Source organism: Mastigoproctus giganteus, chromosome 9 (assembly GCF_048544385.1).
Source record: "Mastigoproctus giganteus isolate SK-2022 chromosome 9, ASM4854438v1, whole genome shotgun sequence".
Classification (NCBI taxonomy): domain Eukaryota; kingdom Metazoa; phylum Arthropoda; class Arachnida; order Uropygi; family Thelyphonidae; genus Mastigoproctus; species Mastigoproctus giganteus.
In genome coordinates this window covers 119150938-119165154 of record NC_143583.1, presented here as the reverse complement: position 1 = coordinate 119165154, position 14217 = coordinate 119150938, and the positions used below count along the sequence as shown (strand labels likewise).

At 36.5% G+C, this 14217-nt stretch overlaps 1 protein-coding gene across 1 annotated transcript in view; it reads right to left on the bottom strand.

The window, feature by feature from the left end:
* Positions 1-2178: 2178 nt before the first annotated feature.
* Positions 2179-14217, bottom strand: part of LOC150080677 (transcription factor EC-like) — a 57647-nt gene continuing 45608 nt past the window's right edge. Inside the window, exons 4-6 of the mRNA XM_090381495.1 lie at positions 11975-12050; positions 4974-5139; positions 2179-2907 (exon numbers count right to left, since the gene is read on the bottom strand). Of these exons, the coding sequence (XP_090237621.1) occupies positions 2512-2907; positions 4974-5139; positions 11975-12050 (638 nt within the window). The 3' untranslated portion in view covers positions 2179-2511. The remainder of the gene's footprint in view (positions 2908-4973; positions 5140-11974; positions 12051-14217) is intronic.

Here is a 14217-nt window from a genome sequence, read left to right as displayed (position 1 = left end):
TTGAATGAATTTAAGGAATGGATGCACAGATGAAGTAGTAGTGCTTGCTTGTTTTTTTTTTTCTTTGTGTCGTTGATGCTGTATAAGCTTGTTTCTTTGCATCATTTGCCACTCCCCTCCCATAAAACTAATAAACAAATTTCTATAAATAAATATTAAGAGTGCTGAAAACGCGTGAACTATTTCCTGTTTCCTTGTTGGAAATCCCAAAGCCTTAGGATTAATGTCGCGTCGTGCTTCCAAGAAATTTATCAAGGTAATTACATTACAATAAGTAAGGGGTGCCAAAAGCCTAATAAATGAAAGCATATTTTAATTACGATGCAAATAAATGTAGATATTCAATTCATCGTTTTGTCCCTAATTGCGCAACCTGCATTGACAGATTTCCAGACTTTTTTTTTTTCCACTGAAAGCTGGAAACGGGTAGCACAACCTTAATAAGTAAATACGTTCAAAGAACTATGTAGGATTTGCGCCCCTTAATCTTACCCAGCAACTTCATCCTCGAAGTTCCTAGGTAAGAGGTTGTTGGAAACGCATTTCCAGTGAGGGGTAACAAACCTCTTAAATTCCTGCCCTCGAAAAGACTGTGGAAAATAAGAATGATTTTGATAATCTTCTTTGAACACTGCGTGTAGTGTGCACGAGATTTTGGTATATGCTTCTTAAAACAGCACAAAGATAAGCTGAGAAATCAGAACTAAATTTAGTTCAAATGTCTTGCATTTTTAGACATTGGTCATTCTGAGCGTAATGAGGAGTAAAATACAAAAAATGAAAAGGCCGATTAACTTGATGAAATTAATATTACTGGCTTGCTAAAATAATATTGACTTTGCAAACGATGCTACTAAGAAAGATCTTTCGTATTAGACTTTGCTAATATGAATGAGCACCTATTGTTCCCGTTTCAAGCAACTAATGACTTCATACATTTTTATTATAGAGTAGTGTTCCAAATTCAAAATATTTCCTATCGCATTTGTTTAATACAATTTCAGTTTTCTGAATAAAATACAGATTATTTGAATCAATAACAGAGCAAATAAAAGATTAGATTTGTTATTCTTTTAAATTGAAATTATTTTTGACATCTGTCACTCTGCACGCAGCTATTTTGAAAGTGTAACTCTGCAGCAACTCTGTCACTGCAGAGTTACACTTTCAAAATAGCTTATCCATAATCACAACAAGAATGCTAATATTGTCCAGCAGAGAATACTGTTAGAGGATCTACTCCATGTCACGTTCGAGTTAGTTAGTTAGTTTTGTTTAGTTTTGGACCATCCTGGACATGTGAGAGACAGAGGCCTTTTCTACCCTCTGTCAAACGTGTTGAAAGTGATGTTTTGCCAAAAATTCTGTACAAGGTGTGCTAAATGATAAGGCGCGTCGTCATACTGAAACATCCAGCCAGAAATACACGGGCCCGATCGGCCAACGTAGGAGAGAAGAAGAGTCTGGAAGTGCAACCATTAACATTTATTAAGAACATGGACACGATTGGTGATTTTACCAGGGTGAAATAAGTTTGTAATTGTGTCTTCTATAAGACAACGCACATGCAGCCACTGCAGCAATTTTTTTTGGATAAAAACCGTATCTCAAGCGTTGTAGCTTCTACAATACCTCATACGACTCCACGTAACATCTTTGTTCTTGTCCCAGGCTGCAGAAAATCTTGAAAGAATAGTTTGATTATATGAAAAACTATAAAACAAAATACAGGGTGGCCATAAAATCTGAAAACATAGATAATATTATTTTATTTTAAATTAATTTTTAATTTTTATGTATATTCGCCTATGTTTCCAGACTTTATGGCCATCCTGTACAACAGAACAGCTTTCAGCGAATCCAGACACTTTGACAACAGCCGAAACATTTGAGAAAAGTGTGTGTGAAGAGTTACAGAAGGAACGTACCCAAAGGAGGTCAATGCCATAAGCAAGCGATGTGGATAGAACACTTTGCTTCAGCATCAGCGTCCATATTTTTGAACCTAGCGAGTAGGTTTGTAGGAGAATATGAATGATGTCATCTTACTCAGATATCTAAAGTTACAATAATAAAAATCAAACTTTTTGTTTTCTATTGTTCACTGTAATTAAGATTTAACTGGAAACTTGTTTGAATTTATATTTAAGAGTTTCTCTTTTTATTAAAATAGCACTGTTTTGGTTAGGTCATAAAGGGTCCAAGACTAGGCGAACCTTCAAATACTGGATACCCCGATCATATAAATAGAGTAAGTATCACAACGTCTAGGGTCGGACTTGAGCAGTTCCAAATAGCCTCTCGAGGACTAAGGATTACCTTGTCTTTCTAAAGTTTTCAGTTCCATAGGAACAGATTAAAAGTTAAACACATTTATACTGATGGAATGATCAAATGACTCTAAGAGCTCCATGAGTTCAATCATATCCTGGGAAAGAAATCCAGTTCCCTTATTGCTAGCGACTTGCAACTTACTTGAATGGAAGGTTCTATTTTTAAACATATTGAACTTCAGTCATCTTCCGAATGGGACTTCTGTTCGCTATCGGCAACATGGTGGTCCACAGCGTCTGTAGTTTCAGCACGTAGACTCAAAATATACGGTGGCACCCGCGGTTGATCACACTTTGCGGAATCGTCTTTTTTAATGTCATAATGATATAACGGACCCTCAGTGGCGTTATTGGTTTCATTAACACCCGAGACGAGGTCTGGGCCGGAACTGTATGGAGTTTCTTCTTTAATTACGACAGTCATCCAATTCGTTCTAGAGCCGGGGTTTTCACCGATATCGTTTCTAGATTCCATACCATTTCCATAAGTACCAATAAGGTCAACCTCTTCATACGAGTCCCAGTTTTTGTCAGACACTGGAATTCCATGAGCTCGAAGTTTCAGTTCGAGTTCCTATTAAGATAAATAAATCAAGATAAATTAGAATTATTCTTCAATTCAGCAGCAGTTAAACATTTCAGATCAAGACTAGTAACAGTAAAGTGCTAAGGAGCAAGTCGTTTATAACAAGAAACATTTACCTAATAAATACTTAACGTAGTCACTTATAATAAATTAAAACTAATAACAAAAATATTTTAATTAATATGAACTGAAAGATTATTTTGTTAATATATATTGAAACTGTACAAACACAGTTTATACTGGAATGTCCAATAAGGGCAATTTCTTGCGAAGAGCTGGTCACTATCTGTGCCAAATTCTGAGCAACAATACATTCTCATCCTTGTGCGAGATTGAGCTCCAAATCCACATGATACTGGCTGAGCAATGGAGGTGGTTCTGTTGGAGGATGATTGTGCTATGTGTGTTATTCTCTCATACACAGTCATCCACAGTCTACGCGATTTAAGATGTGGAACATGTTGTATGGCAATATCCTGTGGAGAGAGACGGGTTCTACCAGAGAAGAATGGCGAGGCACTGCTTCGAAGAGGTCTGTGTAGATTACATGGGTAAATGACAATTTCTACTATAGATGGCATCCTATTGGAGATCAACGTTGCCAGAGTGAGGATATTGGTCTTCATAAATAAAATTTGCTGGTGGGTTCCATCTTATGGAAGCGTAAAGGATATTTTTTGATAAGGTGAAGCGCTTTTCCAGGGAGCCATTTATTAGGTAAATGTTTCTTGTTATAATGCACCTCCCAAGGTTTTTGCAGTACTTTGATTCAAGCCCGAGGCGGGATTCGAACCCGCGACCTTTGGGTTGCCGGGCAGGCACTTTACCCACCCGGCTAGCCCGGTCGGCACAGTATACAGGCTACTATGGATTTGCATCTGACAATGGATTGCATAACGAGTGATGGTAGGAAGCTCACGTGAACTACTATTTTGCTTTTCAAAATGAACCTAGGGTTTCCTCTTGGCCTTGGAAAGCATGTCCAAACGTTAGTTGGTCGTCCCAAACATTTCTAAGTCACGATGTTACCAGACTTTTTCTTTGATTATGTATTCCTCTAGAGAGACTAATATTTTTCAGCACTTTCCTTAGTGAATGATATATATATGCTAGGTATAGGTTCAATCCAACAGCTGTAAGGAATTCAGTAAGCTGCGAAATCTTCAGGTGTCATCCGTGGAGACATTTAAGGCACTTGTTGAGGTAGTTGAACATTTTCATGTCCCTATGCAAGGACATGAAGGGAGTGGTATAGAGTGAGTGAAAGTAGCACAGAACATTAGAGTGGGAAATGTCCCTCTTTAGAGTAATACTGAAGGGCTTATTTCCATGTGTTACTCTGATTTGTCTGATGGTTAGCAGTGAATGAAAAGGTTATGTGGAAATTGTTTGTAGAAAGATGAGAAACTATCGTGAGCTGCTCTGAAAATGTCCATCTGGTTCCCAATTTTAAGTGCACATTGCACGCGTTCCAAGGTCTCAAAGTAGGTTGGTTATAGTTGATCGGCTTTTCATTGTCGAATGACGGTATTATCCTGATGCTTCCAGTATTCTGGAAAATGTTGAACTCTTCTTGTAGGTGGTAAGTTGCCTAAGCGAAAGGGATGCAAAAGAGCTGGGCGAACTCTTTATTTTTTTGCCCCCTGTATATTTGGAGAGGTGTGATCCGGTGGGAAGTTGAGACCTTGGGCATAATATTAGAGCATTGAGAATGATGGATAGAGCCTCAAAATAATAGTTTGCTTTTTTGAAATAGAGAGCATTTACGCCCGCTTGTGGACGCAGAACAACATTTGTCTTTTCTTGGTGGCAAGCGTTTGCCACTACCGCTAAGTGGTGTGATTTGTTTATGTGAGCTGAGCCATGTTTCTACCAGACACAGCTGTGAATTCAGCTGAGAGTAACATGAAGTTTGTTTCCAACGCTACGAACATTCTAGTATTATACAATAATTGACAAGGAGGGCAGCTGTGCGTTCCTTTCAGTTTACTATGATATTGAATATTCAAATAGATTTAAAATTATGTAAAATTATTAGAAAATTAAGTATTTACCCAGATCTTTAACATAAGTGTTCTGTTCTCATGCTCCAGATATCTCTGACGTTCTTCTATATTGGGAATCTTGGCGACATCCCTTTTCAGGCAGCGAAGATAAGCTACAGAGGCTTTTAGGATTGTGCCTTTATTCCGCCTGAGATCGTGTACTAAATGATAATAGCTGATAATGAAAACTTCCATTAATATTCAACTAAAATACCTCAACAAGAAACAACTAAAAAGTCTCAAAATATAATGAGAGATGACATCAACATTTAAACAGAATAATATGAAAACTAACTCAGAAACAGCTGACTTAAATCAATTCTGCAATTATTGTTGATTATATTATACAATAATTTGTTTTAAATCACACGCTAGAAATTTTTGAGCATATTTTAGAGAGCATTTGAAAATGAACCATTCTTTAATTTAACTGGAATCATTTCAATGTTCAAAACAATTGAACAGGCAATTCATAGCACTTATCTAAAATGATTTTGTGCTTTTTCTTGGGAATTTTTTTACACATCGACTACTTAGGTTAGAGTATCCTGTATACTATAACCGGATTACTAAATCCGGTCATAGTATACTGGCTTCAGGTAATCCGGGCCTTGATGTATATATTAAGTGGCCACTTTATTAGGTATCCCTTCCCTTATAGAAGAAAGAAAAAAAAAAACTTTATTGTACTACGGTTGTTGTTGTTATTCGGAGCATTAGCAACTAAGGCCATATTGCTACGGGGATATGCGGTGGTCATTCCCTGACCTTTCCGCATCCTCCGTATTTGGTGGTCACGGGCTCGAACCCTGGCTAATCAAGAAGCGTCTGCTACGCACTGCTGCTCCTGGCTACGGAGGCGCCTTTGTACTACGCTAACCACATTACATATATACGGCAAAGATGCAATCTCTCAGAAAAGCCTATATTTGCGTCGTGCCGTAGACTGAATGAGGTTCTCACAGTTGTTGCAAACCGGATGGTTGTGGATCTCTACTCTGAACAGCTCTTTCCATCTTCCCACAAGTGCTCGATTGGATTGAGATCTGGTGAGACCATCGTTGTCATGTTCCTGGAACCAGTTCTGTATAATTCTGGTCTTATGACATGGTGCATTATTCTGTTATAAGAACAATCCGCAGATGAATACACTGCAGCCGTGTAAGGATGGGCCTGATCGGAAATAATTTACAGATAACCTGTGGAAGTCTTCACTGGTATCAAGTAGGTTCAATATGCATCACAAAAACACTCCGCACACCATTTACATTACCACCACCACCAGTGTACTATAACCATACCTTCTTGTTTGTTGCTGACGAGAGTGGAGCCAGGTGCAGTCGTCTGTTGCAACATGTCCATAAGAAGTTATGACGCCCACTGATTACCATTGTTGCACGGGGTTGTTATTTGACTGACTGTAACCTTTCTGTTACCTTACACAAGTCTCATCAGCGTTGGCTTCTCAACAGGCTATTTCCAACTCCAGTCACTGGATGCTCGATTATTGGACCAATCTCGATACACCCGAACTGTAGTCTTCAGTTCAGCGATGAAAACCCCAGCAGAATTGCAGTTTCGGAGATAGCCACACCATTGATCTGGCGCCGGCGACCATGCCACGTTTAAAGTCACTCAAATCTTTTGGTTTGCCAATTTTTGCAAGAAGAAAGATTGAATACACGCAACATCCCCAAGTATCTGTCCACCCGCTATATATCGCATGGTAAGAACTACTGAAGGAGCGCTCTATTTCATGAAGAGGATAGGTATATCTAATGAAGAAGCCGCTCAGTGTATATTTAAAGGCCTCTTTAATATTTGCTATAAGAACTCGCAGATTTTTTTAATACTAATAGGATATAAAAATTTGTTAAAAATAAATGGATCTAAATAAATTAAAGGAAAAGAGCAATACCAATATTTGAAGAGCAATTAAAACCTAAAAAAATATTTCTGACAGTAACTGCATTGCTTCTCCACGATCTAGGGATCTCACCACCTCAGTAAATCCGCTCTTGGTGTCTAGTCAAGTTAATTAATGATCCCTCCGCATGCCTTTCAGATATTTTTTAATGTTCTTCCGAATTACCATTGGTGATTCGGCATCATTGTTTCAAATCAGTCTAAACACTACATCAGTTAATCGACTTCCATTCGCATCCCAATTCAACGACCTAACTTTTCCTTTAGCTCATTTGTCCCGCAGAACTACACCCTTTCTTTTCTGAAAATTACAAGCTACAGGAAACCTTCGCTTTAGCAGACCTCAGTTTAAATGGACTTCAGAAATAAGAAGCAGCGTCTACTAAACCAGACTTTTGAGTATGGGACCCATTTACGTAATTGCATCAGTTTCATTATATTTACTATCATTTAAAATATGTTCGCAATAAAGCAAAGGAGCCAAGATTTTCCTCACCATCACTTTCTACTATCCTGCTGAGCAGTCACACATCAGTAAAGTTCATCCGAAGCTACACTGAATGCTTTGAACAGAGTGTGTATGTTCATGGGTTAATTTGCACCTTATGTGAGTGAAATCTTGAATAACTCTTAATCCTGTTCTTCCACCAATATTGGCACCAATTAACGAAACTGACAAATTCACGGTTACCATATTTTTAAAATTGGGTTACAATATGAGCTTGAAAGTTCATTTCTTACATTCCTATTCATCAAGGAAGGTGGAATATCGACATGATGGCTGATTACTGAAGAGAGAGATCTGCGACGAAATCGGTTTTAAAAGCGCAGACGCATAAAATCAAGAGAAATGTTCTTTGATACCACTTGTACACATTAACATTCTTAAACATTTCCATGTTCCGTTCGATGTATTGCAAGATACTTAAATATTGATACATGAACTTGTGAACCTTGGAATCAAATTAGTTGGGGGGGGGGGGGGTTAAGAACATAATTACGGTGACCTTGCATGCTTGTACGAACTCTTCTTTGACAAATTTTCTCAAATTTTGATCGAAACTAGAAATGTTTTGAATTCGACCTCCTAAAGGTAAGGCAAAACTGAAAAAAAAAAAAAAAAAAAAAGTCCCTTCCCCTGATCGCAGTTGCGAAAGAGATAATTGTTAGTTGTTAACAAAAACAAGGTCTTTATTTTTAGGGCACCCGAATAATTAAATTCATCTGCCGTGCTGTGTTCCATGGTCGATTTGTCTGTTTTGCTTGACGAAAAACCCAGTTTCTGGGGGAACATCTTGCTATCTACGCCTCAGATCGACTAACTCAGCCAAGGAGTGAAAAAAGCCCATTAAGATTCCTCGCGTCATCGATGGGATTCGAACCCGGGCCTTCTCCATCCGGTATGGAGAGGACGGTGACGATTACTACTGTGCTACCCGCGCAGACTGCTAGTTGTTAACAGGAATCCTTTGCGATAAGAAATTTAATATAATAATTATTTTTTTGATTTCTTGCTGCAAAGCAAAAAAACTTATATTCATTATTTACCATAAAGAGCCCAATTTCTGTTAACTCCGATTAAAAATTAACTCTACTACTTTACTTCAGTATGTGAAGACTGTAGTCTGCCTCCTTAATTATGTCATGAATTGTTCAAATTCGCAACACAATTGTTCGTTCACTTTATTTTTTTTTAAGGGCTACCGATCACTAACACTTCAAATATTCGAAATCATATACAGTACTGTATATGCAATTTATCAAAAATTTCACAGTTTCCTCTCACAAAATGAGAGACTATTCAGTCAGGAGACATCTGTAAGACGTCATACCACCTACAAAGATTTAACTAATTATTAAGGCGTGGTAAAAGCTTATCTAAAACTTTTGGACATTGTAATATCCACAGAGGGGTCAAACTTCATTTATATATTTATTTCTCGATTAGGATCTACACGAAGAGCTGTTTCTTTAAGGGGGCAATGAACATTTAAAGAGGTCCAAAGTAAGCAAATCTCTGCCGTAACACTCTCTGGGATCAGTCACTCAATTAATCATTCTGCTGATAAATCTGCTAATAATTAGCATTTACTATCATCGCGAAATATCCTTCTTTATAACTGAATAGAAATTTCTACTGTGTTTTTATCATGAACTACGTAAAAAAGCAACAGGAATGCTGAAAAATCATCTCCAATTTGGAAGAGGCCTATCTTTATAGCGATTCTCAAGTTTCTGGACACACATGACCTCCTCTGACACAGAAAACCTGGTGCATATCAAGTTTCTGCTGATTGATACGATATGACCCTGCTAAGAATTTCTAACAGTAAAGTACATCAGATACTCCAAAGAAAAAATTAAATGCAGAAATTTAGTCATCTGTAGGCACTGTATACTGTAATCTGATTAGATGTTGGATAATATTGCATAACAAAACACAAATTTTCTGTGCCATGCATAATAATTTTGCATCATGTGATCCTCTTCATATACTTATTCTTAAACGTCTCCAAATTCTGTCCTAGTGATTGAATAGACTTAAATCAACACAGTGGGGAAGAGGCTTAGCACGGACATGTGAGAGTTCATGCAATCGCGAACACGTGGACTCACCTAAGGTTTTTGATTTTTTTTTTTTTTTAGGAACGTACAGCCGCGAAGAGTATTGTGAATCGCAGGGTGGCCAACTTAATGTGTGATGCGATCTACTTCTTTTCTTCAAGTGTTGCGATATACCATCTCAAGAATTTCATTGCACATGGTTAAAAAGTTAATCAACACATATTGAAATATGTCGTTTATAAATTTTAAATTCACGTATTTAAAATGTATTTGGAACCAAAACAGGAATTTAAAAGCTCACTGCATTTTTTTACATTTGAGTACTTTTTTTGGCAAACATATTTTCAAAAGTCTCTTTCTGATGATCTGGCTTTTAGGAAGATATCGTTTCGCAATGTAATAATTTAATTTTCAAGTAATATTTTCTCCATGTGAAATCTCAGCGATTTTTTCTGAAATTTATTTGGTATCTAAGTCGACATTAAATGGATAAAAAATATAATGAACAATGTCTGCAATTGTTTCAAAATCATCCACAACTTTCTTAATTTCAGAAACACATTTCTCACTATTAAATTCAAAAACAGGATATTTTTGCAAATGATTGTTGAAGTGCCTTTCTAAATTTCCTTTTTTGGGTATAGCCACGGAAGCATTGCAAATCAAACAACATTTTTCTTTTATCATTACTTCCAACTCTTGATGAAAATGATACGTTTTGCTCTTTTCCGTAGTATTCATTTTAAATCAAAGGTTAATTAGATAGTATGAATCAGAGCTGTAATACTCAATACGTTCTACGTTGATATTAATCTTTGCGAAATAATAAGAGGAGTTTACGTCAATATAGTACGTAGAACACTTATTCTACGTATGTTGAGGTAAACTCCTCTTATTATTTTACAAATATCAAAGGTTAATATAAATTAACGTATAAGTACTGTCCATTATTAATATTATGTAAGCTAAATAAGAATTCGACGCATACACTATGCTCTGCACAACGTAACTGCGTGAATTTTCATTAGACAAGCCTAGCGGCTGCGCAGCAACAAGAGTGGTCATGTGGTTCAACGGATTTGTAATAAGCGTATGCGGTGGAGCGCATAATAATATTTAGATTTTAACTAATCTATTTTTTATATATATTGAAAATTCGTCATCGATCGAAATTAAAGCCGCGATCGACTTGTTGGCCACCCCTGGTGTATAGCAATGTGCCTTCTGTATACAATAAAGAGTTCTTCTTCAGCATCTATCACAGATGACAATATGCTTTAACTTACGTTGCCCCTGTTCATTACAAATTCATGTGCAAGGCAAGTACAGCTGATGCGATGCATTCATTTTTTTTTTATTATTTATTGAGTAAAGCGGCTTCTAGCCAAAAAAAAAATCGCCATACGTATATACATGGTATAGTACCGCATACAATTATTAATAATATTCTTATATACATGTACATGAGACGTTGTATATCATCAATCAATATTCAATTATCACATTACAAATCAACTATACTGTGCAATGATAATCCCCTCATCTACAGCACAACGAGCTGGACAAATAGGCTGCAACAGAAACCGATGAACAGACTGTCCACAGATGAGCACACGCATCAACAGAAGTTACTCATATCAAAGAGTAAAACCAAGCTGGAAGAATTTTGCAGAATAAAATCCACGAAAAACAACTAAGGCTTCTTGCCAACTGCGCTGGCAGGGCCCCAAATTCAGGTAAGGAGAAGTGTCTCATTGCTGTCCTTGACGCTAATTCTCGTTGCCGAGTCCCCTTAAAAAGCCCTACTCGTGTCTATTGGGAACAGACGTTGAACAGAACTTTATTAAGCAATAACTATGTTGCCCTGTAAACTGAAGAGGATGTCCATCGCTATTGCAAGATTAACATAACGAGTGATGATGATGCACGAGACGCAAGACATCCATCTTAAACAAGCAGATAATACATATGTATTATCTGCTTGTTTTAGATCAGGACCAAGACAATTCAGGCCATATTGCTTATATTAGTGAGATGTAGTGTTCATTTAAAAATGTTAATGCTATCTATACACGAAAGTTCAAAAAAATCTGTCTACTTTACAAAAAAAAAAAAAAAAAAGTTATGTCTTCCACGATAATTTATTTCGTTATTTATAAAATTTTAGTGGATTAATGGACGTTCAGGTATAAGATAACGTAACAAGAGGATAATTTCTTCTTAAACAAACTCTTACTGCATTATATGAAATAAGAATGATAACAAAAGACAATGAGCATAAAAAATTCATCATAAAAAAGGTGGCATTGTGGTGTTATCAGTCAAAGAGCAAAGTCTGGTGTGTGCGTATTCCTCCCTCCAGAGGCGGGGAAAAAAATCTAATTATTGGGCTAAAGTAGTTCATTTTAATGAAATAAAAACAAAGCCAAGTAGAAATTATTCTACAAAGAACAGTAACACTGAATTAGCTGAAATGTTCACTCTTTTTAGATAACTTCATCAACATGGCTAATACTCACGGATCGTTAGGCGTGGGCAATAAAGTCCCAAGTTCCTTTATTCTGTCGTTAATATTGTATCTCCGACGCCTTTCGACTAAAAAAGAAACGAATAAAATAGGATATTAAGTAAAAATTCAGTCAAAATTTATCATTCAAGTAAATCAAAAGAGTAGCAAATCAAAAAACGTTAAAATATAAGAATTTTTAGTGTTTCCTCTGGTAGTCTCAAATACAAAAAAGATTATTGTAACCTACAGTACTCTTCAGTGGCGGATCCAAAGAAGTTGTAGGACATCAGAGCATGTTAAATGAATTATAACGTAGCCTCCCGCCTAAAAGTTGGGAATCTTATTTCATTTTTATTTTCTTAATTTTTAAAGTTTTTATTGAAATATGACCAACTTGTTTACCAATTTTTATTAAAATATTTTCTATTACGCATAAAAATCAAAAACTTAAGAAATATTTTTAAAAATTTCCACACTATTCGAGAACATTCCAGAAAGGTGTAGAAGACTTGAATGTGGTGATTATTGGGAATCCTTTTGGGAATCAGACCAGCGAAATTGCCAACGGTCCTTAAGAATTTTTTAAATTCTGCAGGAAAGTCTTTATGAACGAAGTCCACGGTAAATTAAATATAAGTCTAAAGGTAGTGAAGCAGATAGAACTTGTAGGGCAACTGTAGAGACAGTTCTATATGTCCTAACTAGTACTAGGAGGAAACCAAGTTTGGATCCACTGCAGGACGGAAACCTCCTCAACAATTCATGCTGAGGGAAATGGACCATAATCTGCCACGCTGATCCAGTGCTGGTGGCAGATCGACCGTATTTAGCAGTCAAGGGCTTGAACCCCGGTCTACTCAAAGAGCGTGTGCTACTGCACTCCCGCTCCTGACCACTCGGCTACGGAGGCATTCTTTAGTGCGTCTAAACAAGGCTGCAACAGCATAAGTGGTAAAACTTTGTATATAGTGTATGCAAAATCTTATGGTTCAAACCCCAATTCTGACGGGGAATGCGAACAATTTGAAATACAAATTTTCTTGAAGACCATCATACAAGTTTTACTGTGAGAAATAGTAAGTCTATTAATCGTTGACCAATCAGAAAGTTGTTTAAGAACAGAATTCGCGTTTTCTTCTAATGAATGGCGAGAATTTCCATAAAAAAAAAGAACTAAATCATCTGCGTATGCAACTGATGAATAATTTAGGAAAACCTTTAGCAACCATTGTTTGAGAACAAGATTCCAAAACAAAGGTCCAAGAATAGATCCATGGAATAGAAGTGGTTGACTACACTGCAACTATCAAATAATAATTATTTGATAGTTGCCGTGTAGTTGATAATTCGTTCATAAACAGAGTCGAGTTAAATTAAGAAAAATTATATAAAACAACGCAAGCTGTCTAATTTCGAAATTATTCAATGTATATTCTAAAAGTTCTTGTAATAATAACCCAATTAACTCCACTACATGAGGTTCAACAACCAGCAGTGCTGGAGCAAGCGTGTTACAGACCGGGCACTTCCCTCAAATGCAAAGTCGGGATGGGGGAGAGGTAACTATCCATATAAAAATATAGTTGGAGGCATTCTATAATTAGAGGGGGGGGAAAGAGCATATTTAATATTTTGCCCCGGGTGCAAAAATAAATAAAGCAATTTACTACGCCAACATAATGTAGATAAGAAATGGAATACTGCACCTTAAAATCCCTACACATATTTAGGATTATTTGATATGATAGAGAGCTCTTTGGAACTGCAATAGTGGATGAAGTGAACAATTAATAATAAAGTTAATTATAGTTAGGCTTAAGTAAGAGTTGACGAAGTTGATTCATTTATATTAGCCAGAAAGCTGATAATATAAAAGGTGCACAATATAAAGGTAAGAAAATAAGCAATTCAAAATCAGAGTGACACTGTCGTTTTGCACTCTAAATCTGAGGAAAACTTCTGTGAACAGTGGAATGAGCAGTCCACTTTCAGTTATTGAAATTTTAATGCCTTCAGAAAAATATTACGGTAGATCAAAAGGAGAAGATAATTTCTAAATCACCTATGAATAAGAAGCACGAGTTTGAAAGCACGAGTCAGACCAATACCAGGAATTTGAAACCATTTGATTTGAAAATTCAGCGAGAATAGTGAATTGAGCGGAGGAGAGGGGGTAGATGCTTTGATTATTCATCTGCGTGTTAAAGTGCACTAGCCTCAATACAAAATTAGAATGAAATGATTTAAAATGGA